The 27,694-nt window shown below is 45.3% G+C and overlaps 1 protein-coding gene across 2 annotated transcripts; it reads right to left on the reverse strand.

The window, feature by feature from the left end:
• On the reverse strand, nt 1-25,740 carry LOC118432417 (vitellogenin-6-like). Of its 2 annotated transcripts, none has more exons than XM_035843975.1 (34): nt 25,594-25,740; nt 24,565-24,600; nt 22,759-22,889; nt 22,215-22,325; nt 20,778-20,932; nt 19,832-20,060; nt 19,140-19,406; nt 18,503-18,675; nt 17,986-18,085; nt 17,294-17,518; nt 16,759-16,983; nt 16,063-16,236; nt 15,331-15,477; nt 14,719-14,925; nt 13,919-14,078; nt 12,684-12,997; nt 12,100-12,315; nt 11,558-11,727; nt 10,799-11,111; nt 10,141-10,352; nt 9,307-9,424; nt 8,713-8,916; nt 8,144-8,284; nt 7,135-7,274; nt 6,560-6,703; nt 5,932-6,043; nt 5,144-5,290; nt 4,566-4,782; nt 3,512-3,684; nt 2,871-2,999; nt 2,103-2,291; nt 1,476-1,632; nt 825-1,015; nt 1-407 (listed from the first exon to the last, which is right to left on the reverse strand). In XM_035843975.1, the coding sequence occupies exons 1-34, from the start codon at nt 25,631-25,633 to the stop codon at nt 315-317; spliced, it is 5,760 nt and encodes a 1,919-aa protein (XP_035699868.1). In that variant the 5' UTR covers nt 25,634-25,740; the 3' UTR covers nt 1-314. The 2 variants fall into 2 exon arrangements, with proteins under 2 accessions (XP_035699868.1, XP_035699867.1); XM_035843974.1 differs by having other exon boundaries at nt 17,965-18,085.
• Nucleotides 25,741-27,694: the final 1,954 nt, after the last annotated feature.

Below are 27,694 nucleotides of genomic sequence, written 5' to 3' on the forward strand. Positions count from 1 at the left end.
TTCGTCTTAAGTTGATCTTTAATGTGCCTCAAATGTAACAAAAGACAAAAACCCTGAAAAAACAGACAACTGTGAGGTGAGCACCATTTATGATATAACAACAGTCCGTGTACATATCAAGTTCACACGCAACGATAACCTGATCGTGTTTTTTAAAACTTTTCACATGGTAGTAGTATAGCAAACTGTAAAAATCATTATAGTTGTTTTGCATAGAATTCTCCTAAATATACAGTCCAAAATCCTAACAATTTTACACTAGTTGATCACGTCTCGGAAAGGGTGGATGAAAGGGAGGGCGGGTGAGTAGTTGTTTACTGCTCGCGGCACTCCAACTCAGCCTCGATCTCCTGGACGCGGTCGGTCTTCTTGGACATCATCTTCTCCAGGGGCTTCGTCTGGTGCAGCTGCGGGAGGAAAAGACGCAAGGAGAGCGTTAATTTGGGACTTGGAGTAACATCGACAATACAGGTGTCATGCAGGACAGGGCATTCACGGCACATGCCGACTAAGCTGGCTATACGTTTTACGAACCTTTGCAGAGGTTAAAGATCTTAATTATAAAAAGATTTATCTTTAAAAAAGCGCGAGAAGAACCCAAAGTGTTCTGTGTCTTTGATTAAGCTAGGCCTTAAAGTGGATCTAAAATAAGGATATATGGCCATCTGGAGCTTTGGAAAACTACTTTCTGTAAGCGACAATGCACGGGTTGTATTACAGGATTAAGCTGGCGAAACGTCACCTATCTAAGATGATTATACCTTTTTAAGACGCTGAAACGATACACAGGGCTTAAATGGTAACAAATCTTAAGATGTTCTCACCTTAATCATCTTCTTTGTGCTCTCGAGGTTGGTGTAGAGGCAGTGGAACTCCATCTGGCTCTTCTCAGACTTTGTCTTCCTGGAGCCCTCGGGGCACTGTGGGACGGGGGTCTTGGAGAAGCAGGTCTCCTCCTTACCGTTCTCGTTGGTGCGGGAGATCATGACGTTGCGCATCTGGGGCAGCTTCTTGCCTGTGGGGGAGGAGATGAGCAAGACGTTTAGGATCTTAAGATGTGGTCAAGGTACCAGAGCCTAAATGGATTGCGTTTGGTTTGGTTTGAAAGGCAGATTCTTTTCTTATTGGAGGCAAATTCAGACATTTAGAATCTTAATGATTGCCCTTAAGAATAGACAGGCATTTAGAAAAAGAGCCGAAACGGGTTGCTTTTGGTCTGGCAGACAGAATCTTGCCAGACATTTAAGATCAGGGATGGGCTAGTTATGACCTGGGTCTATGCTACATCATCATGCTTGTTGTAGCCAATCCTCTATAGGATGAAGACATTTATCTAGATCCGAGTCAAAATGAGTCATCTTCTGGTCATCATCCACAAAAAAGCTAGAAAGATTTCAAACGCTTGTCTTTAAGGAGTTGAAGCCTAAGAGTATGCAACACAACGCCCCCTGAAAAAGACAAGAACACCAGCTTACCCTCAGTCTCGCACTGCTTGCTGGGGACCTGGTAGGACAGAGCGAACATCTTGTGGGACTGGTAGATCTCCTCGCTGGGGCCGGAGTACTCCTTGGTCTGCTCACCGTCGAAGTTGCCGCACAGGCCAGCCATCTTGCTGCGGAAGCTGTTGGAAACCTGAAACACGATTTTCAATATTAAATGGCTGTGAGAGACCTTGTAGACATTGGAATTCCCGGTACAGAGCAAAGAGAGAAGCACAACAACGAGATAGGTGGAAAGGAAGGTCTGATGTGCTTCAAAGGCACGAGAGGAACTAAGGTGCTCAAGTGTTCAGGGCAAATGACTGTAAAACATTAATACGATCCAATAATTTTCCAGGGATCGATGCAAAGGACTTTCTTTGAAACTACAACATAACGACTGCAATGGCAGTAAAGGCTTCGCAAGCCGATTCCCTGACCACAACTCAAGACTATAGGCTTTGTGAGCTTTCTCCGTGACTACATCTTAAGACAAGACGAAGCTCTCAACTCTAAGACAATGTAAGTCGTCCCCGTGACTACTCCTCAAGACCAGACAAAGCTCTGATCTCTAAGACTTTGTGACTACACCTGAAGACGACCAGACAAAGCTATAAACCTCACCTTGACCCAGGTGGAGTGTCCGTCGTGCTTGATCTTCAGGCCGAGCTTCTGGCTGATGATCTTGACCATCTTGCCGGACCTCTGGATGGTGAAAAGAACCTCGCTGTTGCGGTCGTTCTGGTCCCTGCGGATCTGGATCTGGCTCTCGGGCTGAACCTCAACCTGGCGGCCGTCGACGGTGATCTCCATCTGTTTGGAGAAACATATGATATGAGTCGTTACTTAGGTTACCAATGATGACCGCCTGTGCTGGCCATGGTGGTCAGCATTCTACACACAGCTTTTACTTTACTAGAACTTTGTTACAACACATCCTAAGACTGCAGTAGACCAGTCTAACATTCTGTGTTGTACCTAAGTTTCTCCTTTGGTTGGTGGAACAAAATGATGAATTCTTAGATTAGAGGTTCTTTTAAACGAGCTTGTTCAGTACAATGCCTAACGCTCACTGTAGCTGCTTCTTTTTTTCCCCTTAGTCTGTCAGAATTTCGGAAACATCAAGGTGAGGTAAGCTCGACTAACTGACTGAATAGGCGAAGCAGGGGTTGCAAGGGCTACTCTGGAAATTGCCTACCCCATTTAGGCGAAATTGTGTTGTTTGATCCCTGCTCTTTTCGATAAGGTTACCATGAAAATCCAGCCGTGTTTTCGTTAAACATCGTGCAGAGCTAGAGCTTTGTTAGAACGCCTACAGTGGGTCACTTGAATCGCTATCGAGTATTCCCGGAGCAGTACTCCCAGAGCAGTACTCCCGGAGCAGTGGCGTACCTCGCGGTGCTTGTGGGACTCCTCCTCCCTGCTGGTCCACTCCTGGGACTTCTGCTCCTGCTCCTGCTGGCGACGGCTCTCGGACTCCTCGCGGGAGCGCAGCTCGACCTTCTTGCCCTCCAGGAAGACCTGCAACAACCATAAAACATTCGGGCTCGTTAACAACCGGCTGCAAATACGTGAGCTGGCAATGCCGTACGGCCATCATGTAATCATCACAAGTGAATACTTCTAGAAGTGTATAAAATAGAAGAGATAGTACAAAGGTGTCTACATTCATTATTGCAGTTTTTCGCCGAAAGTTCGGGTCTGCACTATAACAGTCTCGCATTATGTATGAACCGTGTCCTCTACAACTTTACTGTGTTATATCAAAGAATAACTGGTTTATTTGCGACAAAAATGTACGCAAATTCATACCATTAAAGCCATACATGGCTGAATTGGGGTATGAGACATATAGTTTTCTTTGTAGTTTGTATCCTGATTGTCATGGAAACAGAAAACAAACCAATAAACAAACCAACCTTCAGGGTGTTCTCGGGCTTGTACAACTATTATACCCTTCACTGTCATATGCCTTCGAGAATGCTTTTCTTGGTACCATGATTATCATGGAAACAGACAACAAACAAACAAACCTTGAGGGTGTTCTCGGGCTTCTGCTCGGTCTTCTTGCTGATGAGGACCATGAAGCGCTCCTCGGGGGAGGCGTCCTTGGCCAGGATGTGGTCGCACTGGCTCAGCTCGTACTTGTACTCGACGTTGTCGAAGGTGCGGATCTTTCTGGACTCGGACTCGACCTTGCAGTAAGCTGAGGGCGGACAGGAGGAAAACATGAGTGAATGAATGAATGAATGAATGAATGAATGAATGACAAGTAATCACAAGTATGAGTATCTACGACTTGTGCACGTTCCAGGAACTTGTATTTCTTTGTTTACTATCCTTCTGCGTTAATCATCTTCTTTCTCATTCGAAATTATTGACAAGATGGCACTTGCTCATCAACACATCGCGTATGCACTAAACTGTGCACTCAACTGTGATCGATTGATTGATGGACACAGATGACGATACTGATTCTTCATCAGCCTGTTTATGTTCTTGCTTGATGGAGGAATGGATGACTTGATTGAGAGATCATTGATTGACAGATACTTCTGCCAGTACTACTTGTTCACGAGCCTGTTCTGGCAATGACTGATTGATTGATTGATTGATTGATTGATTGATTGATTGATGGATGTATTGAAACTTACGCCAGTACTGCTTGTTCATGAGCCTGTTCTGGTAATGATTGATTGATTGATTGATTGATGGATGGATGTATTGAAACTTACGCCAGTACTGCTTGTTCATGAGCCTGTTCTGGTAATGATTGATTGATTGATTGATTGATTGATTGATTGATTGACAGATACTCACGCCAATACTGCTTGTTCATGAGCCTGTTCTGGCAATGACTGATCGATTGATTGATTGATTGATTGATTGATTGATTGACAGATACTCACGCCAGTACTGCTTGTTCATGAGCCTGTTCTGGTAATGATTGATTGATTGATGGATGGATGGATGGATGGATAGATTGATAGATGTATTGACACTTACGCCAGTACTGCTTGTTCATGAGCCTGTTCTGGTAATACTTGGTTGATTGATTGATTGATTGATTGATTGACAGATACTCACGCCAGTACTGCTTGTTCATGAGCCTGTCCTGGTACTCCTGAGACAGAGAATACTTGGTGGAGGGGAAGCGCAGAGGCATGGGGATGCTCAGGTCCATCTTGAGGGGCAGCTCGGTCTTCAGGACCTTCTGCAGGTTGATCTTCAGCTTGGGCTGCTCCAGGGAGATGCGGGTCATGTTGGTCTCCTCGCGGGGGGTCTTGATGGAGACGTTCATCTCCTGGAAGGAGAAGACATAAGCTGTGTCAGACTAGTTTTCAGAGTAGTTTAAGGGGGATTGTTGGACGAACATTTTTAATTGCAGTGACGAAGTTAATTGTAATCACATGTGATCACAATAGAATTAGAACTAAAAACTCGATCTTAACCGGGACGGGAGGCGATATCGACTTCATATAACCTTTGACCCATTGCTGACGTCACGTGCATAAGATTTTGTATTCAAAATAATTGGGTCAGATGGCTCAAAAAGACTGAGTGATTCAGTGGAAAATTCCAGTCCATTTTGCTTAGTTTAGTCGGAAGTTTCAGTGACTTTTTTGGTTTGATTATTTTTCCTTCTAAATCCTCCGTAAAGTTACCTTGAACTCCTTGTCGACGGTCAGGCGCAGACGCAGCTTGTTCTCCTCGTTGCGGACATCGACGTCCTTGACGGAGGTGCGGTCCCAGAAGGTGTGCTGGGTGTGCTTGTGCAGGTCAGAGACCAGCTGCTTCATCCAGGTGGGCAGCTAAAGACACACAAAACGTCTTAAGGTTAGTAACTTTATACACAGAAATGTCTCAAGGTCCCAGAAGGTGTGCTGGGTGTGCTTGTGCAGGTCGGAGACCAGCTGCTTCATCCAGGTGGGCAGCTAAAGACACACAAAACGTCTTAAGGTTAGTAACTTTATACACAGAAATGTCTTAAGGTCCCAGAAGGTGTGCTGGGTGTGCTTGTGCAGGTCGGAGACCAGCTGCTTCATCCAGGTGGGCAGCTAAACACACACAAAACGTCTTAAGGTTAGTTTCTTCAGACACAGAAATGTATTAATGTTGCCGGCTGGACATACCACAACGTCTTTTTTTTTTTAAAGATTAGTATCTTCAAACTCAGAAATGTCTTAAGGTGGGCAGCTGCAAACACAACAACTTCTTACTCTCAAGGGTAGGATCTTTAAACACAGAAATGTTCTTGGAGACAGCTTCTCAAGGTCTTAGGATCTTTAAAGTACCTTAAGCACGATAAGGCCTAAGGATATTAACCATGACAATGCCTATAACTTTCCAATCACAGCATCGTCGTTCCGTTGGTTGTGTTCAATATGACTCACTTGGAATTAAGACCAATTTTTCCCACCGAAATTAATAGATAAACAAATGAATAACTTACGTTCTGGTGCTCGATCTCGATGTCCAGCTCACGGAGCTGGCTGCGCTGCTCGATGGCCTTCAGGCAGGCGGCGGAGTAGGTGCGTCCCTGGCGGCGGTCCTGCAGGCACTTCCTGCCGAGGGAAGGGAAGCAGACGGACGGTGAGGAAATGGCAAAGCTAGAGAAGCTGTCGTTGCAGGAAGATGTCTATTCTGGGTCTGTTACCTTGCTTCATGTTACGCACAAAAGTACTGTAGACTTTCAACATCGCAATTACTTAAAGAGAGAGTGTGTAATACGAAAAGAAACAAACAGAAATAGAGAACGACAAAGAGACAAAAAGAGAGAAGGAAAGAGAAGGGCACACGTAAAATGATAAATAGAGAAAGGCGGACAAAGAGAGAGAGAGAGAGAAAAAAGGCAAAACGAGAAAGAGAGAAAAGGCAGATAGAGAGAAAGAGAAGGGTAAACAGAAAGAAAGAACGGGAAATATTGAAAGGCAAGCAAAAAGAATGAGGAAAGAGACAGGCAGGCAGAGAGAACGAGAGAGAGAGAAGACAAAAGATAGAAGCGAAGGGAAAAGAAAGAAGCGAAGAGAAGAGAAAGGATTCAGAGAGAAGTGACTGAGAGAAAAGAGAGACATATTCACCTGAAAACGTTCTCGCGGACCTCCCTCTTCTTGTCGGAGTGGGTCTCGGAGAAGTACTCCCTCTTCTCGCTACTGTCCCAGAAGCTGCGCTCCTGAGAGGACTCGCTGCGGGACTCGCTGCGCTCTCCGAGGGTCCAGACCTCGCTACAAACCGTAACATCATCAGTCAATACTTGTTTCTATATCCGTCTAAGGCACGATCTAGACACAGTTTTTCCTGATATCTGCGAGCCGACAACCTCTCGCCGACAATCAATACTTGTTACTGTATCCGTCTAAGCCCCAGGAAATAAAAGCCCATTTCAGTTCTTGATTATAAAGAAGGCTGGAGAAATTTTGACTTTTAGCGGTGTTCTCGGAGTTTGGGTAAGCCTACTGAAATTTCGAAATTATTTCCTTCGTTCGTGTCAAATTATTACATCACGAGATTCTTAAAAACGTATCCAGAGCTGCAGCAAATATTGAATCTCAAGTATCTTAATACGCTTTCAGATGTATTGATATCTGAGTTTTCAATCTGAAGTATCCCAAGCTTTCAGACGTCTCAATGACTACAAGTCTTGAACCTTAGGTACCTCAGGCTCTCGAGGAAGGACTCGAAGTCCTGCTCGGTCTCCTTGCGGAGCCACTCCTTGCTGTTCTTGGGGGCCTGCTCGTACATCTGCTCCTCCTTGCGCTCCTGCTTGCGCTGCTCAACGGACTTCTGGAACTTGGCCTGCAGGAAGACGTGCAACATTTTTTTTTATTGAAGAATATGCAAATAACACACACAGTGGTGCGCACTCAAGCTGAAGCTTATTTTCACGGCACCACTAACAAAATACTGTAACAACCATACGGGAATGGTCATTATAAGAGAGGTGAAATAAATGAATAAATAATGCAAACATGTATATAACCAATATTGAAAAATACTGCATTGAAACTATAGCAACAGAAAACACTTATACAAAACGTTCAGATTGCATTAAGTACGTCTGGGTCACATACAACGTGCAACATTGAAGGTTAGACATCCAGGTGACCACCATCATCATTCTCATTCCCATTGCTAATCAGCTGTAGAGGCAGCACAACAATGGGCCGATCCCCAGACCCCGCCCCCTGTTCGATCATGGTTCTATTTCGAACACCTCCGTCAAAAATAGCCTGATTTCTGTCCAGCTGTGGCAGTTTTTTGACGGAGGTGTTCGAAATAGAATATGGGGTTCTATTTGTTCGATATGGCGTTCGACAGGATCGGGCCATTGTCATGCTGACTCAACAGGCATTTACTCCCCTGGGTGCTCTTCTCCAGGGCAATCCAGGTAGTAAGATACGCCAAATAGTATTTAGTAATACTTTAACTATATGATTTTGGAAACGGTCAGACGTTTCAGGTAGCAACCACTACCTTTCGTCAGTGATTGTAAGCAGATCTGTTGAAGAGCAGGATTTAAACCGTAACTATTGATTAGGTTTTGGTTTAAAAGAACTCTACGTATATGGTTTTTGCCTTGAAGGACACAACTGAACCTAGCTAATCTCAGAGTTATACAACAGTCAACACAAGCTCGCATAAAAAATTGTCTAAAGCACACTCACCTTCAGGGTCATCTTCTTGTCGTTGCCGGAGCAGTCGCGGCCCCACTTGGCGTCGATCTTGGTCTTCTGGATGCGGTCCTGGACCAGGCGGTAGTCGGCGTAGCTGGGGTACTCAAACTCCATGTTGACGCAGGCCTTGAACTGTGGAGACAGAGAACAGAGGTGTGAGATCTCCGACAGAGAACAGAGGTGTGAGATCTCCGACAGAGAACATAGGTGTGAGGTCTCCCACAGAGAACATAGGTGTGAGATCTCCGACAGAGAACATAGGTGTGGGATCTCCTACACAGAACATAGGTGTGAGATTCCGACAGAGAACATAGGTGTGAGATCTAAGTACGTTCTAAATGATCTAAGAACAAGTACTAGTACTAGTGTAGTAAGAACGTGTCATCTTACTACATGGAACTACAAAGTCTAATGTATGCTACAATGTACAAGTTCGACTTTTTCTCGCTTCTATCTTTACCTTCAGTCTGCACTTTGTGGCACTGTTAAAGTAAGTTACTGACTTGAGTGCAGTGTCACATATTCCACGTCTGAAAAATGAATAAAAAAAGTGTCCTTACGTCCTCACGCTCGTTCTGGAGGCGCTTGCGCTCGATCTGGACGGCGATGGTGCGGCGGGTCTGCTTCTTCTGGGACTCCTTCAGGGACTCGCGGGTCTCGGAGGAGACCTGGGGCTCGGGCTCCTGGATGGAGCGCACCAGGAACTTCTTGGGGAGCCTCTGCTCGCGGGAATCCAGCTGGCGCTGGCGGGGGTCCTCCTCGAACTGGGGGACGGAAGAATTCCATGAAGGTTAGACATCCACATTGGTCAATATCTTAAACTCAGAATACTGAATAGGACTGCTTTGTAAGAGGTATGAAGCAGGCCATATACATCAGGGCACTCCAGCTATTACTAAACAGAGACAGTGGGGGCTATAATCTTCCTGGCACGTTTGACCAATCGCTGACGTCACGTATCCACAACATCACGTGTTATTAAGATCACGTGTCTGTATCTCTCGCGAGTTTACGTTCTGAAATGATTGGTCATCAGTATTGATGCTGAAGAAGGTGACAGTGGTCGTTGAAAATTTGATCTGTGTTGGAAGAAAGATTAGTATTAATTCTACTAGAGTGCTCGTTAAGACAACTGATAAGACGTCTTAAAATACCTTCTCCTCGCTGTCCTGGATCTTGATCTTCATCTCGCGGTCCTGGCGGTCGTGCTTGGCGCGGATGACGATCTCCATGCGGCGGTCCTTCTTCTGCTGCTGCTCGCGCTCCTCAGACCTGCCAGGGGACAAGGTAGTCTGGTGGTTAGCGTCGTTTGTGATAGAATAGGTTTATTGCAATTTCTTGTGACAAAAAATGACAGGTTAACAATGGTAAACAGCACAGCAAGCGACTACTTTAGTCTGAGATCTAACTCTAAAATGGAACTTATAAACTGTTTGACTTCTTTTCTTGGAGACAGTAGAAGACGGAGGATATCACCTTTTCTGTAATATGTGGGCTCTGTGATGTTAAGAGGAGTCTCAGAGTAGTTTTCTTTTTGTCTGTTTGATTCTAAGATATAAGCCATCACACGTGTTGTGCCTAAAGGTGGTCTACCGGCAACGATTATAAGGAGCGAAAAAAACACCAAACCGACCTCTCAGAGCTGCTGGGACGGAGAATATAAAGTTTCAGGGTTTCAATCCCAAAGATGAAGGACCATAGGACAGGTAATTTACACCTATTTCCTTACGTAGCTCACGTGAAAACGAGTACATAGCTTCAGTTAAAGACGTCCTCTCGGATGGGACGTATAACTATAGGAGCCACGTGTTTGAGGAGAGCTCAAGATCATGCATTTTACCGACTATGCGAAACAAATAAACAAATTGTTTCAATCGTTTATATTTTTTGTACTAGTTTGTTATAATTGTCAGTATGGTACCATTGAGAAGTCATTGTGCTGTTGTGGAAACAAACATATAAACATATAAACAAATAAACAAACCGACCTCTCAGAGCTGCTGGGACGGACTTCCTTCTGCTCCAGCTCGATCTCGACCTCCTTGGGCTTGTTCTGGCCGGGCCTGACGGACAGGCGCAGCTCGACGGGGCCGGTCAGGGGCTGGAAGGGAGAGCGCTTCTCCTTGTTCAGGCGGGACACCATGCTGGAGTTCAGGCGGAACTCAACACCGAACTCCTCACGGCCGAAGGTGCGGTTGTACTGCAGGGGACAGGAAAGAAACGACGGTAAGTTGGATTCGTTGCAGTATTATTAAAATAACGTACAAACATTTGCCTAACTGCTCGTAGATCAGTGACATCGATGTGTTTGGAGCCTAGGAGCTTCTACATCTACAAATGGCTCTAACTCGTAGTAAAAAGCCATGAGTTGAATTTGCATGGCCATTCTGATATCAAATCACATTTTCTTTCTACATAACTATGTAAGGAGGAAGTTCCACACTGAAAGTGTCAATTCTAGAAGTAAAAATCTTATGGAACAAACTTCCTCGTGATTGCTTCCCGATGGGTACAACTCACGTCAATACTAAGGTGAACAAATATCTGTCATCACAATCCAGTGCAGTAAAGCCAAATGATTTGCTCTTAGAGCCTTGTTTTGTAGTGAACCAGAAGTAAATTTAAAAAAAAAAAGATTGTACTGACCTCGGTGGGGGTCTTCTGGATCTTCTTGCCCTTGATGGTGATCTCCTGGCGGCGGGTGGTCTCCTCCTTGCGGCCGCTGCGGTCCTTACGTGTCTGCTTCTGCTCGGTGTAGACGAAGGGGGTGGACTTGAGGGTGACGAGCTCGCGCTCCTGCTCGGGGGTCTCCATGGTCAGCTTGTACTTCTGGCTCTCCAGGTCCATGGACAGCTTGCCGCTGACGGGCAGGGTGGTGTTCAGGGTCACGTTGATGGCGACGCCGGACTTCAGCACGCGGGACAGGACGGTCATCTTGCCGGTGGTGTACAGGACGATGCTGCGGTGGGAAGAAAGATTTGTGTTAAATTCGTATTCATCTTTATTTATAAGTATGTGGGTAGCTATGAAAGAAAAATGAATTTTCGTGAACGTTGTTCCATCAGGTTGAAGTTTGAGTAAGATTTACAGAACTAGCATTATAAGCTTCCTTAGCAGAATCTAGGAGGTGAGCTTTTGAGGGCATATAATGTACATTTTCTCTGATGGCATATCAATTCTATTATGCTCGTTTTTTTGCAAGCTACTTATATGGAGATAAACAATATGTTTTCCGTATAGTTGAAATACGATTGACAGACTTCCAATATAAAGTAAACCATGCATTTTCAATACAAAACGGGTTGTAACAAAACGAATTGTAACGAAACGGGATGTAACGAAACGGTATGTAACAAAACGGGATGTAACAGAACAAGATGTAACCAAACGAAGAATCGAACTCACGTCTGGTTGCTCTTGAGCTCGGACTCGATGCGGCGCACCTCCTTCTGCTCACGGGGGCGGTCCTCACGGAACATGCGGGGGGTGACCTCCAGCTTGCCCTCGGACTTGGACTTGACGATCAGGACGGAGGTCAGGTTCAGGTGCAGGGGCAGACCCAGGGTGGTGGGGATCTGGCGTGGAAGGTAAATTTTATTACTCACAACTCAGCAAACATACGGAAGTAGGGGAGTATCACGTGTCTCTTCAGAGTGGAGTACAATATTCAGTTTTTCAAAGACAGTGATGTACAGAGACAAAAACACATTTAATGCACCGTAATTAATTTTGTACCATATATGTGTGCATATACCTATCAGGGCGTATTTTGTACTGCATATGTGTAAACATATCTGCATAGACTTATTAGGGCTTTAGATGATGTAAACTGTATCACTGTCATATATTTTGTCCGACCTCATGGCCTCTATGCAAAACGGCCTGCAGGCTGATTTGGGCTTGTCATGAATAAACAAAAGCTCAAACAAACAAACAAACAAACAAACCTGGCGGGAAGCCTCGACCAGGAAGGTGGTCTTGGAGCTCTGGTGCTTGAGGCCCTTGCGGAGCTGCTCCTCCAGGTCGGACATGGGCAGCTTGCCCTCACGGACCATCTTCTTCAGCTCCTCCTTGTCGAACTGCTGGAAGCTGATCTCGTTGTCGGACCACTTGGTGGAGTAGGTCAGGCGGGGCTCCTCGTCACGGCGGGTCTCGATGGGCAGCTGGAACAATCAATCAATAAACCAATCCATCAATTAATCAATGAACCAATGAATCAATCCATGGAGAGCTTAGAGAGAGGGCAAGAATGTTCAGGGAGCAAAAATGTAATCTTCATCATGCCCCTCAATGCAGGTTCAAAGAGGCTGTGCAAAATGTTTAAGATCGACAATTTGCAAATGAAGACGTGCAGTGATGAATAATATGCCCCTCGACGAACGTCGTTTGCAAAGAGTAGTATATTTAATTGTATAAAGCCCTGAAGGCTCTGAGAAAACGTTAAAAAAAGCGTGAAAAGTTAAAGTTTGATTGTTTGTAAACGGAAATGTTAGGGATGCTTTCGTTGATCATGCTCAAAATTGAAACTTACGCTGCGCTGGATCTTCTCGGTCTCGATGTCGGCGATGTTCTTCTGCCTCTGCTCCTTGGTCTTCCTGTACTCCTCGCTGCTCTCGCGGGTCTTCTTCATCATGTAGTCGAACACGTTCTTCTTCTCCTCCTGCTTCTTGCTCAGGACGGAGTCGATCATGGACTGCAGACCCTCGGCGCGGCCGGCGATCTCCAGAAGCTCGATGTCGTAGCCGAGAGCGCTGAGCCTCAGCTGGGCGCGCACGTCCTTGGGGAAGATGGACTTCTTGTCGCTGATGGACTTCAGGTCCAGGGAGACACCCATGTCGAGGTCCTCTGTAAGTACAACGGTCATAACATGTTGATACATGTAACAAGCATGCACAAAGAAAGGTTTAAGTTATTTTTGCACCAAATGGTGCTTAGGGCTGCGCCTATTTCCGTTTCTGTTGCCGTTCTATGTATGCTACATAGATTTGTACAATCAATACAGCAGGAGTCTAGTCAACTGGTATTTGTGGCACGTTTGCAACAGACTTAGATGGTGTGCAAATCAGAGTTACAGTGTGTCAGGTACATGTGGGATAGATCTAGAAGCGAACATTTCCATAGCAACGAAAGGTGTTCACCCAAAGTACGAAGCTGATCAGGTTTACTATATTTCAAGTAATAATAGGGTTTTCAAACCGGGACCCGAAAACGAAAAATAAAAGTGTATACGTAGATTTCAACACAAATGATGCCCATGGATGACTCTCCTTTTTACGTTTGTGCATTCTGGTGTCTTTAATGTCATATTTTTCGTTCCTGAAAGCTGCCCGGCCGGGCCCTGGTTTGAAAAAGTGATGTTAGCCTGAAGGGAGCAAGGAAGGATAGACACCCATGTCGAGGTCCTCTGTAAGTACAATGGTCATAACACGTTCGTTTGTAACAGGCTTAGAGGGTTGGTAAGTCAGAGTAAGTGATATAGAAATGTCGCGAACATTTTCATCGCAAAGAAACGTGTTGATCCAAACCACCATAGACGAAACTTAAAAACTTTCACAGGAAATGAAGCTACTTTTCCAGGTAAGACCTACGTCACATTTCCAAACCGGGGCCCGGCCGGGCAGCCTTTGGGAACGAAAATGATAACATAGTAGACACCAAACTACACAAGACGTAAAGAGAATAGTTTTACGTATCCATTTCTATTTTTCATTTCTACAGCGTAATCAGGCCCAGGTTTGGAAATAAAGGAAGGAAAGCTTGCCTCACCATCGACCATCTGGAACTTGCGGCTCTCGGAGTACTGGATACCCTTGTTGAAGGGCTTGCACAGGCGGAGGGCGATCTTGCACAGCTGGCTCATCTTCTTGTCCTGCTGCAGCTTGCTCTCGGAGCGGCTCTTCAGGTCAGTGTACACGTACTGGCCGACCTGAGGACGGAAGGGTACCGATAAGTTAGTGCATCGTATAGGCAAAAAAAGGGGGGGGGGGAAATAGCTTTTGTTTAAAGCTATCTTGCTGTGGAACTCATATGCCGGTCAAGAAATGACAACACTATCCTCTAGAGCAACAAAATAGAATGCAAGTTGTTAAAACAAGTAGAACATATCTAGAATGACTAGAACTCTGCAGTTTGATGACGATGGCTGCCTCTGCAGTTTAGCAACTACGGTACCGACATCTCCATTCGACATTTTGGCCGAACGAAAAGTGGATGGATGGTTGCATGTATTCGATTTAGAAACGAAAGGAGACTAACGTCAACCTCAAAACTCCACGATTGGCCTCCAAATCCACAAAAGACGCTGTGAACTGCCCTAATTCCAGAAATCTACCTTCATCTACTAGATGGAAGGATGCCTACTGACTAAGTAGACTTTAAAAGCCATAATATTCTACATGAAGAATGTGGGCTTTCACAGAAGAAGACTACTTGACAAAGACATGAATACACGAAAAAGACACGAACCTGGTTGGAGGTCTCCCTCTGGGTGGACTGGGCGATCAGCTCAAAGTATTAACAAACAAACAAACAAACAAACAAACAAACAAACAAACAAACAAACGAACCTGGTTGGAGGTCTCCCTCTGGGTGGACTGGGCGATCAGCTCGATGAAGGACAGGGTGGGCTTGGTCTTCATCATCAGCTCGTAGGCGCGGATGCGCTCGGACTCGGACTTCTCGGGGTTCTGGAAGACGCGCAGGGCGATCTGGCGCACCTTGTTGGGCAGCTTCTTGGCGACGCGGCTCATGGCATCGATGGCCTGGACGCGCACCTGGGGAGCATGGGGAAAGGGTTTGATTTAGCTGGAGTGATCTCTCTCGTTTCATTTGAAACTATCATGGATTTCATTTAAACTGTTCTTTTTTTTTCAGAATCGGAGCCGTTTAGAGGGATGTAAATATTTTAACATTTTAGAACTGTGTTTTGTGTGCAGTACCCTATCCTACTCTATATGTACTAGACTGCCTGATTTTAGGACATTCCAAGCATTGCATGACTGATAAGTATCAAGTAGTACCGGACATAAGAAATTACTTTCAGACAAGAGTTTCAACATCCTACGGTCTACCAATCAACTATACGACAAATGTTTGATATACATCATCTTTGTGCGTCCTTTAGATGTTAAAACGTACAGCGTTGATTGCTGGTAAAGTTTTAAGAAAGCGAAGCTGACCTCCTTGGTGTTGGTCTCGGAGTCCTTGCCGGAGATGATCTCCTGCAGACGGTCGATGGTCTGCTCCAGACCGGCGTTCTTGATGGCGCGGAGGAAGATCAGCTTCTCCTCCTCAGACTTCTCCTCCTCAATACCCTTCAGCAGCTCCTGTGGACGGGTAAGGAACAGGCACTTCCTTAAAGGCGGCTTGTAAGTATTGGTAACATCTTGATAACGGCAACACATGGTGCTATACAGATCAACGAAGTTCAGCATTACTCATTGTTTTCTGTAAATGGTTCAACTTGTTTGCTGCAGACAGCTTCACCGATCCTTGAAAGGATCAGTCTTGAGACAAAACGTTTAAGATAAAGTCAAATGACGATTTTAAGTTCCCTTACTAAAAAGGGTTAAGAGCCCATGTAAAAGCATAACTTATGAATGGTATCCAATACCATAAAAAGAAACCTTCAAAATCTCTTAAGAAGAAGTATCGTCTATGTAAAAGACTTTTAGGATCCCTTAAGAAAGGGTTTTAAGATGACTTACGCGGGAGAACTATGTCTGATATAGTATGTAGAATACATTTGGGATTACAAATTAAGAAAGGTTTTAAGACAACTTACGCGGGAGAATTATGTCTATGTTGAAGACATTTGGGATTTCGTAAGATAGGGTTTAAGGAGACTTACACGGGAGAACACAGCCTAGAAGACGTTTGGGATTACTTAAGAAAATGTGAAGACGACTTACGCGGGAGAACTCCCTCTTGATCTGCTCCAGCTGCTCCTGGTCCTGGGGGCGCCTCTTCCTCATCTGCCCGTCCTTCTGCTTGTTGATCATGCCGTTGATCATGGTGCCGAGAGACAGCCAGGCGGACTTGCGGATCTGCTTGCTCTCCTGGGAGCGCTCAGACTTGGCGATCTCCTGGAGGAAAAAACGGTAAAAAGGCATCCTCGTGTTAGCGTGAAGGTTCATCTGTGTTGGTACAAATCATTCATTTCCAATACAAAGACAAGATATGGGAAATTAAAGCTAGTCTGTGTTGGCAGCATCCATTCTGAAGCAAGTATGAATTGTAATTTCCAACGCAACGCAAAGAAAAGACATTGGAAATTAAAGTTAAACCTTACTTCAGATCATAATTTCGCTCTGCTTTACCTTAGCCACACCAGCTTCTAACAAACCTGGGCGGAGGACGCTACCAGCTTCGAAAAACCGCTAACCCATTGCTCTCGTCATACTTCAATAGGACTATCTGTCCTGACTATATATCGAAGATCAGTGCACTCGGTTCGGTCGAAAATTCAATGTGTCCACCAAATGCGTAAGAAACTGATTCATTCTTATATAACGTTTTGGATGCTTTCACGGATGAGCACACATATGAGCAACTTGCAGAGGATTGATACAACAAATAAACAAACAAATAAACAAGTGTTTACTTACGAGCATCTCGCGGGTGGTGCTGGGGCAGGGCTGGATGGACAGGGACAGGCCGGTGAGGAGCAGCTCGGTCTCGCTCTCGGAGAGCCTCTTCAGCTCCATCAGCTCACGGACGGCGCGGAGGGCCTCGCGCTTGCCGACCAGGGAGACGGCGTCCAGCAGGACCTTGCGGGTCTGGTTCTTCTCCTGGACCTGCTCGTGGGTCAGGCGCTGCTTCCTCTGCTCACCCTGATAACGTGGGAAAGAAAGATGGATTCGTGAGTACACGGATGGTAAACAAAAAGTACCCTCAGAAATACAGAAGGATTGAAGGGTTGGCTGAATCGCTTCTATAGAGTCTTGTCTTGGACAATAAGTTTAAACTCTACCAAGTGCTAACACATGTTTACTTAAATGCTCCCAAGATGTCATTGACCGATTTTAAGACAGGGTAAGACAACCGGAAGTTGCGTTCGCCATGGTAATCTGACCAATGTTTTATTTATATTTTCATTTGTTTCTTTGTGTATTTGTATGTTTGTATGTTTGTTGTCCTCACCTGGTTCAGGGGCTTGGTGATCAGTTCCTTCAGGATCTTCTTCATCTGCTCCTCGTTCAGCTGACGCAGCTCCTTGACGAGCTCGACGAACTTGCGGGGGGCCTGCTCGGAGACGGAGTGCTTCATCTCCTTGGAGATCTCCTTGGACAGACGCTCGATCTTCTCCTTCCTCTCCTGGGTCTTCTCCTCGCGGCGCTCCTCGGAGTCGGTCCTCTGGGACTCCTCCTTTTAAAATCATCAAAAAAACTTCATGAGCATTGGCAGAAGTCATCATCTGAATTATTGCTAAGGGCTTGGTCACATAGGTCGTGCGATCGTCGTACCGTAACGACATTTTGGAGAGCAAAAATGTACATCTCTGTGGCAAAGTTCAACTGTCTTGGGTACACAAAATGCTGTTTGGATCCATGTCCATGGTTAGTTCTGCAACGGCTTGCATGATATCCTATGTGACCGTACCCTAATTTAGCACGCCCAAAAACTTCTCAAAGCGTTTAAAGTTCGAAAATACAGAACATTACACACAGTTGGCGCTATACAATTTACAACAGACAACGACTGACTGAAGAAAGACGGAGTACAGTTACAGGGTGTCCCGACTACTGCAGCTGCAGAGCGTAGTTAACTACTACAATAGACGAACGGTTTAAAATCACAGGCAAAACACTTACAGAACAACACTTTGGAAGTACCTTCTCGAAGACGAAGCTCAGGTTTCCCTTCAGCTCGGAATCAAGGGGCTCGGGCATGCGCTCAGACATCTGCTTGGCCTCCTTCAGCTTCAGGGTCTGCCTGTGGGGAGGGAGGGAGGGAAGGAGAGAGCGGTGAGTGGAGGAATAAAGGAATAAATTGAATATATGGATGAGTGAATGAATAAAAGAATGAGCGGTTAAATGGATAAATGATAGTGGATGAATGATTGATTCATGAATAGAGCCAAAGAATGAATATATGAATGAATGAATAAATGAATGAATGAATGAATGAATAGATAAATGAATGAATGAATGAATGAATGAGCACATCGGTGGATGACTAAGGAGTGAATCAAAGCCAATGAATGAATGAAAGAAAGATTTGATTTTACAAAGAAATAATAAGATTAAGAAGTGACGAGTTAAAAAAACTTAGTGCATCAGAAAACAACATCGCATGAATTGAAAGTATTAAAAGTATTTCATAGGTATCAGAAGAAGGAAGACGCCTTACTTGGAGAAGGTGATGACCTCACCGCCCTGCTTGCTGTAGGGCTGGAAGACGTGCTGAGAGCGGACCTCGGACTGCTGGATCAGGAACTTGTCGCTGCGGAGCTTGTCGGAGACGACCAGCAGACGGGAGACGGAGCTGGACTCCAGCTTGTCCTCCTTGCGGTCCTTGCTCTCCTGCGGGATGACAGGAAGAAAAGAGGCGTTAAAGCCTGATTAAATCTCGCTTATAGCAGCCCGCCAAACATCCGCCGCCCCCCTAGGGAGGGGCCAGTTACAGCCCTGGACAGCGGAGTTTGTGTTACACAGACTAGAGGTGTTAGACCTAAGATAAAAATGTAGTGTTTCCGGCCTTTTTTGGTCTACCTATAGCGCTAGAAAAGGACACAAAATTTCGATCTGACATCCGAGTGATGAAAAGTTTCTCTAACATGTTCTCTTCATTTCTACACTGTTGAAATAAAAAAACTTTTCTTGCACAGATTTGGCTGTTTAGATGCGAGTTTTCAAATTCAAGCCGAGTTTCTAAATTCTTTAAGGTCTAAACTTACGACCTTGAACTTCTTGGCGGGGACGAGGGGGTGTGTCTTAATTTCTAACTCCTTCAAGAGGTTCTAGCAAAGCAAGAAGTTGAGACTTACGTCCTTGCTCTTCTTGGCGGAGAGGAGGGAGTGCAGCTTCTCGACCTTCTGGCGGCAGTTCTGGTAGTCCTTGGTCTTGGTGACCTCGAACAGGTTCTTCTGCAGACGGGACTCGCGGATGTCGTACTGGGTCTCGCACTGGCCGCTCACGTCCTGCTCCATGATGCGGAACAGCTTCTCGGTGGACTTGTCGTAGGCGCGGTTGGACTTGCTCTTGTCCTTGGAGTCCTTGTCCAGGGTCTCGACGTTCTTGGGGTCCATGGTGACCTGTAGAGGAGAGAGAAATAAACAATGTAAACAGTGAATAGAGACGGGAGCGACAGGGGTTATCTGGCGCCTACAAGGCGGACGGAGTCCCAACCAGTCTTTGTGTTGGTTAGGTAACTTTCAGTTATTTCATAAGTTAAACACGGCTTCATGGGTAGAAAATTGATATGCAGATCAGTAACTTATCTATCAATGACAAACTAAAATTTTTCTCTCAATGTAATTTTCTTTGCACCATCGCTATAAAATATTGCCACAGAACTTGGTTCCATCGAGTTCCAGTACAATGTAGTTCTAGAATATTAATGAAATGAAATTTGTTCACAAATGAAAAACAAGCAGGCCTTACTTCTAACATGTTCCAGATATCAAATATCCATAAACAAACAAACAAACAAACAAACAAACAAACAAACAGGTCTCACCTGGAGCATGTTCCAGATACCACGCTTGATGTTGACGGACTCCTGGGGCTCGTCCTTCTGGGCCTCGATCTTGGTGACGTTGCCCTTCTCGTAGCGGACCAGGACGGTCTTCTCCAGGTGGCGGCGCAGCTCGGTCATGGACTTCTCGGTCTCGGAGACCTCCTCCTGAACCTCGCGGGACGCCTCCCAGATGGACTCCTCCTGCTCGCTGCTGGACTTGCGGGACTTCCTGAAAATCGGAAGACAAGGATAAAACTTTAACATCGATGACCAATTTGTTCCTATACAGTAGATGCCAGTTAATTGCACAACGGATTAACGCACACGTCTGTTAACTGCACGGAATCCCAAAATCCCAAACCAGTGTGGTCCAGCTAGATAACTTCGCATTATTGCACCAGTCGGATAATTGCACGAAATTCACTGGCAAATAGACCGTGCAATTAAGCGGCCTCTACTGTACAACAAAGTGTTTAACCTAATAAGCCGACATTTTGATAACCCTCTATCACGTTTTTCATGTTTGACTTCACGCTGGAACAATACGCTCATAACATTCCACTTTAACAGATCGAAATGGCGACAACCCTCCCCATTATACATCACCCCCTTGGGAAAACAAAATGGCTGCGCCCATGGACGGAAACGAAGCCAATACAGGTTTTGCAAAAGTGCTTACTTATTACTAGCAGTGTCATTATTCCCACCATACACCATTTCCATTGCAAACAAAATGGCGACGTACAGATGGCGGCGTCCACGGACGCAAACGAAACCACTACAGGTTTGCAACAAAAGTGCTTACTTCTGCTGGTTGCGCTCCTGTTGCTCATAGTGCTTCTTCCCATCATACACCAGTGCCAATGGAAACAAAATGGCGGTGCACAAATGGTGGCGCCTATAGACGCAAACAAAGCCAATACAGGTTTGCAACAAAAGTGCTTACTTCTGCTGGTTGCGCTCCTGCTGGTCGCGGCGCTCCTGCTCCTCGGAGAGGGTGCGCTCCACGGAGAGGCGCTCCTCGGAGTCGAAGTCCAGCTCGAACTCGGTGCTCTTCTGGAACTCCTGGTCGAAGGCGTGGCGCTGGCGCTGCTCGGGGCGCTGAGGACGGAAGGAATGAGGGAATGAATGAATGAATGAATGAATGAATGAATGAATGAATGAATGAATGAATGAATGAATGAATGAATGAATGATTCACGTCTACTGATATGTATCGTCCCGATGAATTACTCTGTCCAGTCTTTTAAACTAAACCGCCTAAAAACTTCTTAAGCGCATAAAACGACAGTAAAATGCTCGGGGCGCTAAGGACGGAAGGAAGGATGGAATGAATGAATGAATGAATGAATGAATGAATGAATGATTCACGTCTACTGATATGTATCGTCCCGATGAATTACTCTGTCCAGTCTTTTAAACTAAACCGCCTAAAAACTTCTTAAGCGCATAAAACGACAGTAAAATGCTCGGGGCGCTAAGGACGGAAGGAAGGAGGGAATGAATGAATGAATGAATGAATGAATGATTCACGTCTACTGATATGTATCGTCCCGATGAATTACTCTGTCCAGTCTTTTAAACTAAACCGCCTAAAAACTTCTTAAGCGCATAAAACGACAGTAAAATGCTCGGGGCGCTAAGGACGGAAGGAAGGAGGGAATGAATGAATGAATGAATGAATGAATGAATGAATGAATGAATGATTCACGTCTACTGATATGTATCGTCCCGATGAATTACTCTGTCCAGTCTTTTAAACTAAACCACCTAACAACTTCTTAAGCGCATAAAACGACAGTAAAATGCTCGGGGCGCTAAGGACGGAAGGAAGGAGGGAATGAAAGAATGAATGAATGAATGAATGAATGAATGAATGATTCACGTCTACTGATATGTATCGTCCCGATGAATTACTCTGTCCAGTCTTTTAAACTAAACCGCCTAAAAACTTCTTAAGCGCATAAAACGACAGTAAAATGCTCGGGGCGCTAAGGACGGAAGGAAGGAGGGAATGAATGAATGAATGAATGAATGAATGAATGAATGAATGAATGATCCACGTCTACTGATATGTATCGTCCCGATGAATTACTCTGTCCAGTCTTTTAAACTAAACCACCTAACAACTTCTTAAGCGCATAAAACGACAGTAAAATGCTCGGGGCGCTAAGGACGGAAGGAAGGAGGGAATGAATGAATGAATGAATGAATGAATGAATGAATGATCCACGTCTACTGATATGTATCGTCCCGATGAATTACTCTGTCCAGTCTTTTAAACTAAACCACCTAACAACTTCTTAAGCGCATAAAACGACTGTAAAATGAATGTCTTGACAGAACATCTTAGGAGAAAGTGAGAAAGTGAAAGTGCCTGTACCTTCTCCTCCTTGGGATCCTTGGCGAGAAGCCTCAGCTCGCGCTCCTCGGGAGACTCCATCTCGCCGCGGAGGGACTTGAACTTGATCTTCTCCAGGCGCATCAGGACGTCCTGGGGGAAGAAACAAGAATGGATGAGTGAGTGAGTGAATGAATGAGGGGGGAGGGAGGGAGGGAGGGAGGGAGGGAGGGAGGGAGGGAGGGAGGGAGGTAGGGAGGGAGGGGAAGTGGATTGTTTGAATGACCGGATGATTAAAAAAAAAAACTAGGTGCTAGTCAACCCAGTTATGAACCGTGACGAGGGGGATGCAGAACTTAGCCACGTTTGGGACTGTGTTCTCGACGCAAAAGCGCCACCTACATCGGCTACATAATTATAAACCAGAACTTTAGTCAGAATCTCTGAGGAAGATGTCTGAAGACATCGAAACATCAGCAGGTAAGAGACACTGGTTGTGCAAAACAGATCTCCAATACCCTACAAGCTCTATCAACCTGGTGAAATTATTTTCGGAGGGAAAATAAAATGATGATGGACGTTTTACCTTGTCGGTCTTGAACTGCAGGCGAACCTCAGCCTCGATCTTCATGCCGGAGTACTTGTCGGAGGTCTGGGGGATGCCGGACTTGACATCTCCCTCGTATTTGTAGACGTATTCCTTGCCTTGTTCGAAAACTAAGGGCAAAAGAAGAAGAAACTTTTATAACGGTTTCAGCCTTCAAAATCTACTTCGTAGAACAGTTTTTGTGTCTTGGGGTAAGACGTATTCATTGCCTTGTTCGAAAACTGGGGTAAAAAGAAGAAGACACTTTAAAGTTTTAGGCTGCAAGATCTACTCAGCTTCGTCGTACATTTTTTTTTTGTACTGGGGTAAGATGTATTCCTTGCCTTGTTCGAAAATTGGCGGAGAAAGAAGAAACTTTTATGTTTTACTTTAAGTCTAGAAGATCTACTCAGTTTCGTAGTGCGTTTTTTTTATATCTTCGAAATTCGGGCGATTTTAGCAAATTGACATCGCCCTCGTATTCGTGGCGTATTCCTTGCCTTGTTGAAAAACTGGAGGACAGAAAAGGAAGGAACTTTAACATTCTATCGCCGTAAGAGTTTTTTGTTTGTCGTACGAGATTTATGTTCTCCCCGATAGGGAAAAACATATTGTTTCGCTGGTCTGTTCTTCTTATCACTATCATTACAATTGTAGACAGATTCCTTACCTTGTTAAGATATACGGCAAATTGGCAATTGTTTAAGGGTAAAATGTTAGATGATATGGAAATAGAAAAAAATCCACAATGGAAGGATTGCACGGGATGTTTGAAAATAACCTTGTGGCCAACGGTTCGCCAACCACTATAAAGCAGTCAAAGTTTAACTTACAGCGAAAATATATGTAGACGTCAGAATTTAAATACAGTGTTGTAGATGTAAAGGGTTTGCCAAAAAGGCATCTGAAGTGAGCAAAATCCGTTCAACTAAAGTCATGGTACTGCAGCCCATTTTCAGAGCACAGAAGCAAATCTGCCGAACTGTGCGACAGCCCGGGTGCCTGAGCCACGTTAGGCGGCTGGGGGGTCACAGATCAATGCTGGGCCCGCCTAACTGCAAACAGCGACCGCGATATGCGGCCGGTTTTAGCGATAAGGGCACACGAATGAACCACTACGTAAACATGTCCGGTTTAAGGAGTAAGGTTTAAACGTGCGGGGGACAAAGTTCCACTTCAAATATCGCTGAACCGTTGAAATCTTACACCGCCACGTCACCAACCGTATCGATTACACGGTCAGCCAATCACAGCGCACTAAGGAGTGAAATTCGGAAATCTGAAACCCTCGCCACGTCACCTGCCGTATCGATTACACTTAGGGCCAATCAGCGGACAGTATTCCTAGCCAACCAATCAGGAGACGCCCCGCCTACACGGGTCCCCGTTTGGACAAACATATGAGCTCATTGTTTAAAGGGAAAAAAGTTCGAATCAGCTGTTCGTTCGGGAGACGCTTTAACCGTCCTGAAAAACAGATTTTTAAACACCGCTAAAGCAGGAAAAAAAGTCGGTGTACCCAATTTCAAGGTATTGCAAAGTAGGTAAGAACCAAAAACTGGAGAACTTTTTCTCTTTTATCGCCAGGGAACGTTTAAAGTACTGCTTCAGGACCTTAGCGACCGCCCTCCTTTAAACCCCCACTAGCACTGCAGAGTGGCTAGTCAGTCTTCAAACGTTACCCTAAATCTTACAAACTAACAGCAAAGATTCTAAAAGTACCGGACGGTTGGCTCTGCCAGAAAAAGAAACAGTCACATAATTTGTAAAAATGTTTCAAGGACAAAATGGCGGAGGAATACTCACCCTTTTCCCGAAGTTCCTCGGGGTTCAGGGCAGCCTCTGTGGAAGAAAAGAGAGAGAAGGAAAAAAAAAGTCAGACGACATCTTAAAATCACGCCTGTTCTAATGTGCTTTATTAGGCTGCGTCGATGGCGAGCGACGCACTTAGCTAGCTAACCGTTAAAGACATGTGCTTAATATTTCTCGCAAAGGAAGAAAAAGCTTTTTTTTTTGGCAGCTTGATTTGTGAAGTGATAGACCAGTTCCCCTCGCCATCATGCGGTACACAAGCGAACCGAAGCTCGCTGGACGCAACAGGGATGCAAGCCTGAAGTCCGTTAACGGAAAGTTGGAATAGAGACAAAATTGTGCATTTCTGAAAGGGCGACAATTACTGTACATCGATGCATTCTTCTATACGTATACAGTTCTCTTGGTCCGAATAGTGTTTAAAAAGAATTGAAAGTGGTATGGAAAAAGGTTTCGACAAGTGGGAACTCTTTTGGTCTGTCTCACTACGACTTGGAGTAAAATGCACCGGCCACGACTTCTAGAGATGCTCAGATGTTACAGTGATACGTCCGCATCTTTTCTATGCGTTAAACGAAGATTAAGACACTTCCGAACAGCAAAGCCATTTGCAACATCAATGCATTACTGACTATGACGGGAGACGTGACTGACAGTATGAGCATACAGCGGTCAGGATGGTAGAGAACATACTACAAATCTAAGTACGGAAACTGCTGTGAGGCACAGGAAACAATTTGTTGCAAGATGCAATAGCTACCCGACAAACTACAATGCATTGCTTATGGTGAGCATTTGCAGCTACACAAAATGATGAAATAGAAGCGATTTGGGCGCCAGAGAACACTTTAGTAAGTACAGAAGCTACTGAGGCTCTACTCTAGAGATGGTCTCCATCTAGAATTCTAGATGCAATCGCCTTACAAAGTACTGATCGTTCCTTTACAATAAAAGAATTTGCAGAAAACTTGTAGTCGCTTCTCCTACAGATGAATGGAGAAAAAATAGAGAGAAGTTACTCACGCGCCAGGCAGACGCCCAGGAAGAAGAGTGCCAACTTCATCTCGTTGCTTCAAACTTGTCTTGAGTTGTGAAGTCAAGCTGAGTGAGAACAACTGATTGCGGCGCCGGGTTTTTATACCCGAGGGTACACAAAGGATCTGCTGAATATTCATTACGTCCCGGTGCCAGTACCGTGGACCTTGGTCGGGCTTGTTTGTTCTAGACGCCAAACCGAAGGACAAACTATCCAATTTCTGCTTATTCTGCTTTGCGCAGCTGCGGTGGGGGTAGAGAGGGGGTCCCACCCCTGGTCCAGCCTCTCCAGACAGCCAATCAGAGAGCGACTTGCTCTGCCGACAGCCAATCAGAGAGCGACTCGCTGTGGGGTGACTTCCCCCATCTTTTCTTTTTGTTCTGCTTTTTGGCGATCCTCGATGAAGTATCGAATGTCGTCAACAACGTGTTTTTTAAATTTTACCTCGGCAAAAATGACATCATGTTTTCACTAGTGGTAAACTTTTTTGTTGTTGTTGCTAGCATCGCGCTTGTGCAATCGCGTCCATGTCTGACTATTTTAAAACATTGGCAAGCATTATAGTAACAAATCAGTGCAAGTATGTACTTTTATTTGATTGCGCGTCAGACATACATTCATTTGATTCAACACTGCCAAAAGATAAGGAAACAGTACCGTCTGTGTTTTCTTTATTCCATCATTCTTTTTTTGCCGTGTACCATATGCACAATCTGTCGGTGTGTCCCTAGTACCAGTCCTGCTCCTGCATGGTAACACTGCTATGGCACCCCTTGCGAGCCATTTTTCATGTCTGTTTGCAGTTGTCATATGTTGTCGTGCAGCGAGTCATGCACAAGATATGACCAGCGTTAAAATGTTAGTACACGTCAATGTTAGCCTTGCTAAATTCTTGATTTGTAAAAGGGGCTTTAAGACGGAGCATGCATTTCCTAAGTCGCGGGTGTTCTTCGTCTTGGACGAAGTCCAGGTTGCGTCATTAGACAGGTGCTTGTCTAAAATAGTAACGATGCGCCTTACAACTGTTCTTAAGACGTGTCAGCACGTTTTACGACTTAATACCCCCTCCATCCCACACGTGCTGGCGCCTTTTGCTGACCTAACAGCTCTACAATAAATCACCCAACCTGTCCCCGACATCCACACGCTACAAACAGCCTGTCAATTAAGGCGTTTGACCGGCAAACATGTTTGCGGAGACAGCGAGGCGCTGGAAAAACCCCTGCGTAACCGGGCAACGGGAAACCGCGACATCAGCGAGGGGCAAGGTCCGGGCAAAACTTACTCTCCAAGCAGAGGTTAGGCTAGGTTTTGACAATGCAAGATACAATACAAAGTAGAGAGCCCGATAAAATCGACTAAAAAAAAAACGTTACAAAAAACAGCCGGATCCTAACCTCTGCTTGGAGAGTAGGCAAAACGAGCTGTGATGCTAGCCTACCAAGCCAGCTTCCAGCCTGGATATCAGACCGTTCCTAGGGCAAATCTAGCTATGATATTAGCCTACACAGGGCGGCTCCTAGCCTGGATATCAGACTGTTTCTAGGGCTTACACAGGCTAGATCATCGGTCCTAGCTAGAGCCAACATTACCTAGCCTGGATGCCAAACGTTTTTCAGGGCCTACACGGGGAAGCCCCTAGCCTTGAAGCCAAACTGTTTCTAGGCCCTGTACAGGCCAACTCCTAGCCTGTATGCCAGGCTATTTCCAGGGCCTACTCAGTCTCAGGTCAGCTCCTACTAAGATGCGTGACTGGGCTTACAAAGGCCCTCACTCACTGCAACTCTCACTCACTCACTCACTCACTCACTCACTCACTCACTCACTCACTCACTCACTCACTCACTCACTCTCTCTTTCAATCACTCACTGCAACTCTCACTCACTCAATCACTCGCTGCGACTCTCACTCACTCACTCACTCATGATCACTCACTCACCCACTCACACTCACTCACTCACTCACGCACGCACTCACGCACGCACGCACTCACTCACTCATGATCACTCTCTCACTCACTCACTCACTCTCACCCACTCACTCATGCACTCATACACTCACTCACTCACTCACTCACTCACTCACTC

This window comes from Branchiostoma floridae, chromosome 15 (genome assembly GCF_000003815.2).
Source record: "Branchiostoma floridae strain S238N-H82 chromosome 15, Bfl_VNyyK, whole genome shotgun sequence".
In the NCBI taxonomy this organism is placed as follows: domain Eukaryota; kingdom Metazoa; phylum Chordata; class Leptocardii; order Amphioxiformes; family Branchiostomatidae; genus Branchiostoma; species Branchiostoma floridae.

What these genes read in the sequence shown, in the direction of transcription:
- LOC118432417 (XM_035843974.1), bottom strand. Translation starts at nt 25,633, where the DNA reads ATGAAGTTGGCACTCTTCTTCCTGGGCGTCTGCCTGGCGC. An exon ending in TCACCAAGCCCCTGAACCAG is followed by an intron (nt 16,984 to 17,293) that starts GTGAGGACAACA and finishes CCACGTTATCAG; the next exon opens with GGTGAGCAGAGGAAGCAGCG. An exon ending in TCCAGGACAGCGAGGAGAAG is followed by an intron (nt 8,917 to 9,306) that starts GTATTTTAAGAC and finishes TCCGTCCCCCAG; the next exon opens with TTCGAGGAGGACCCCCGCCA.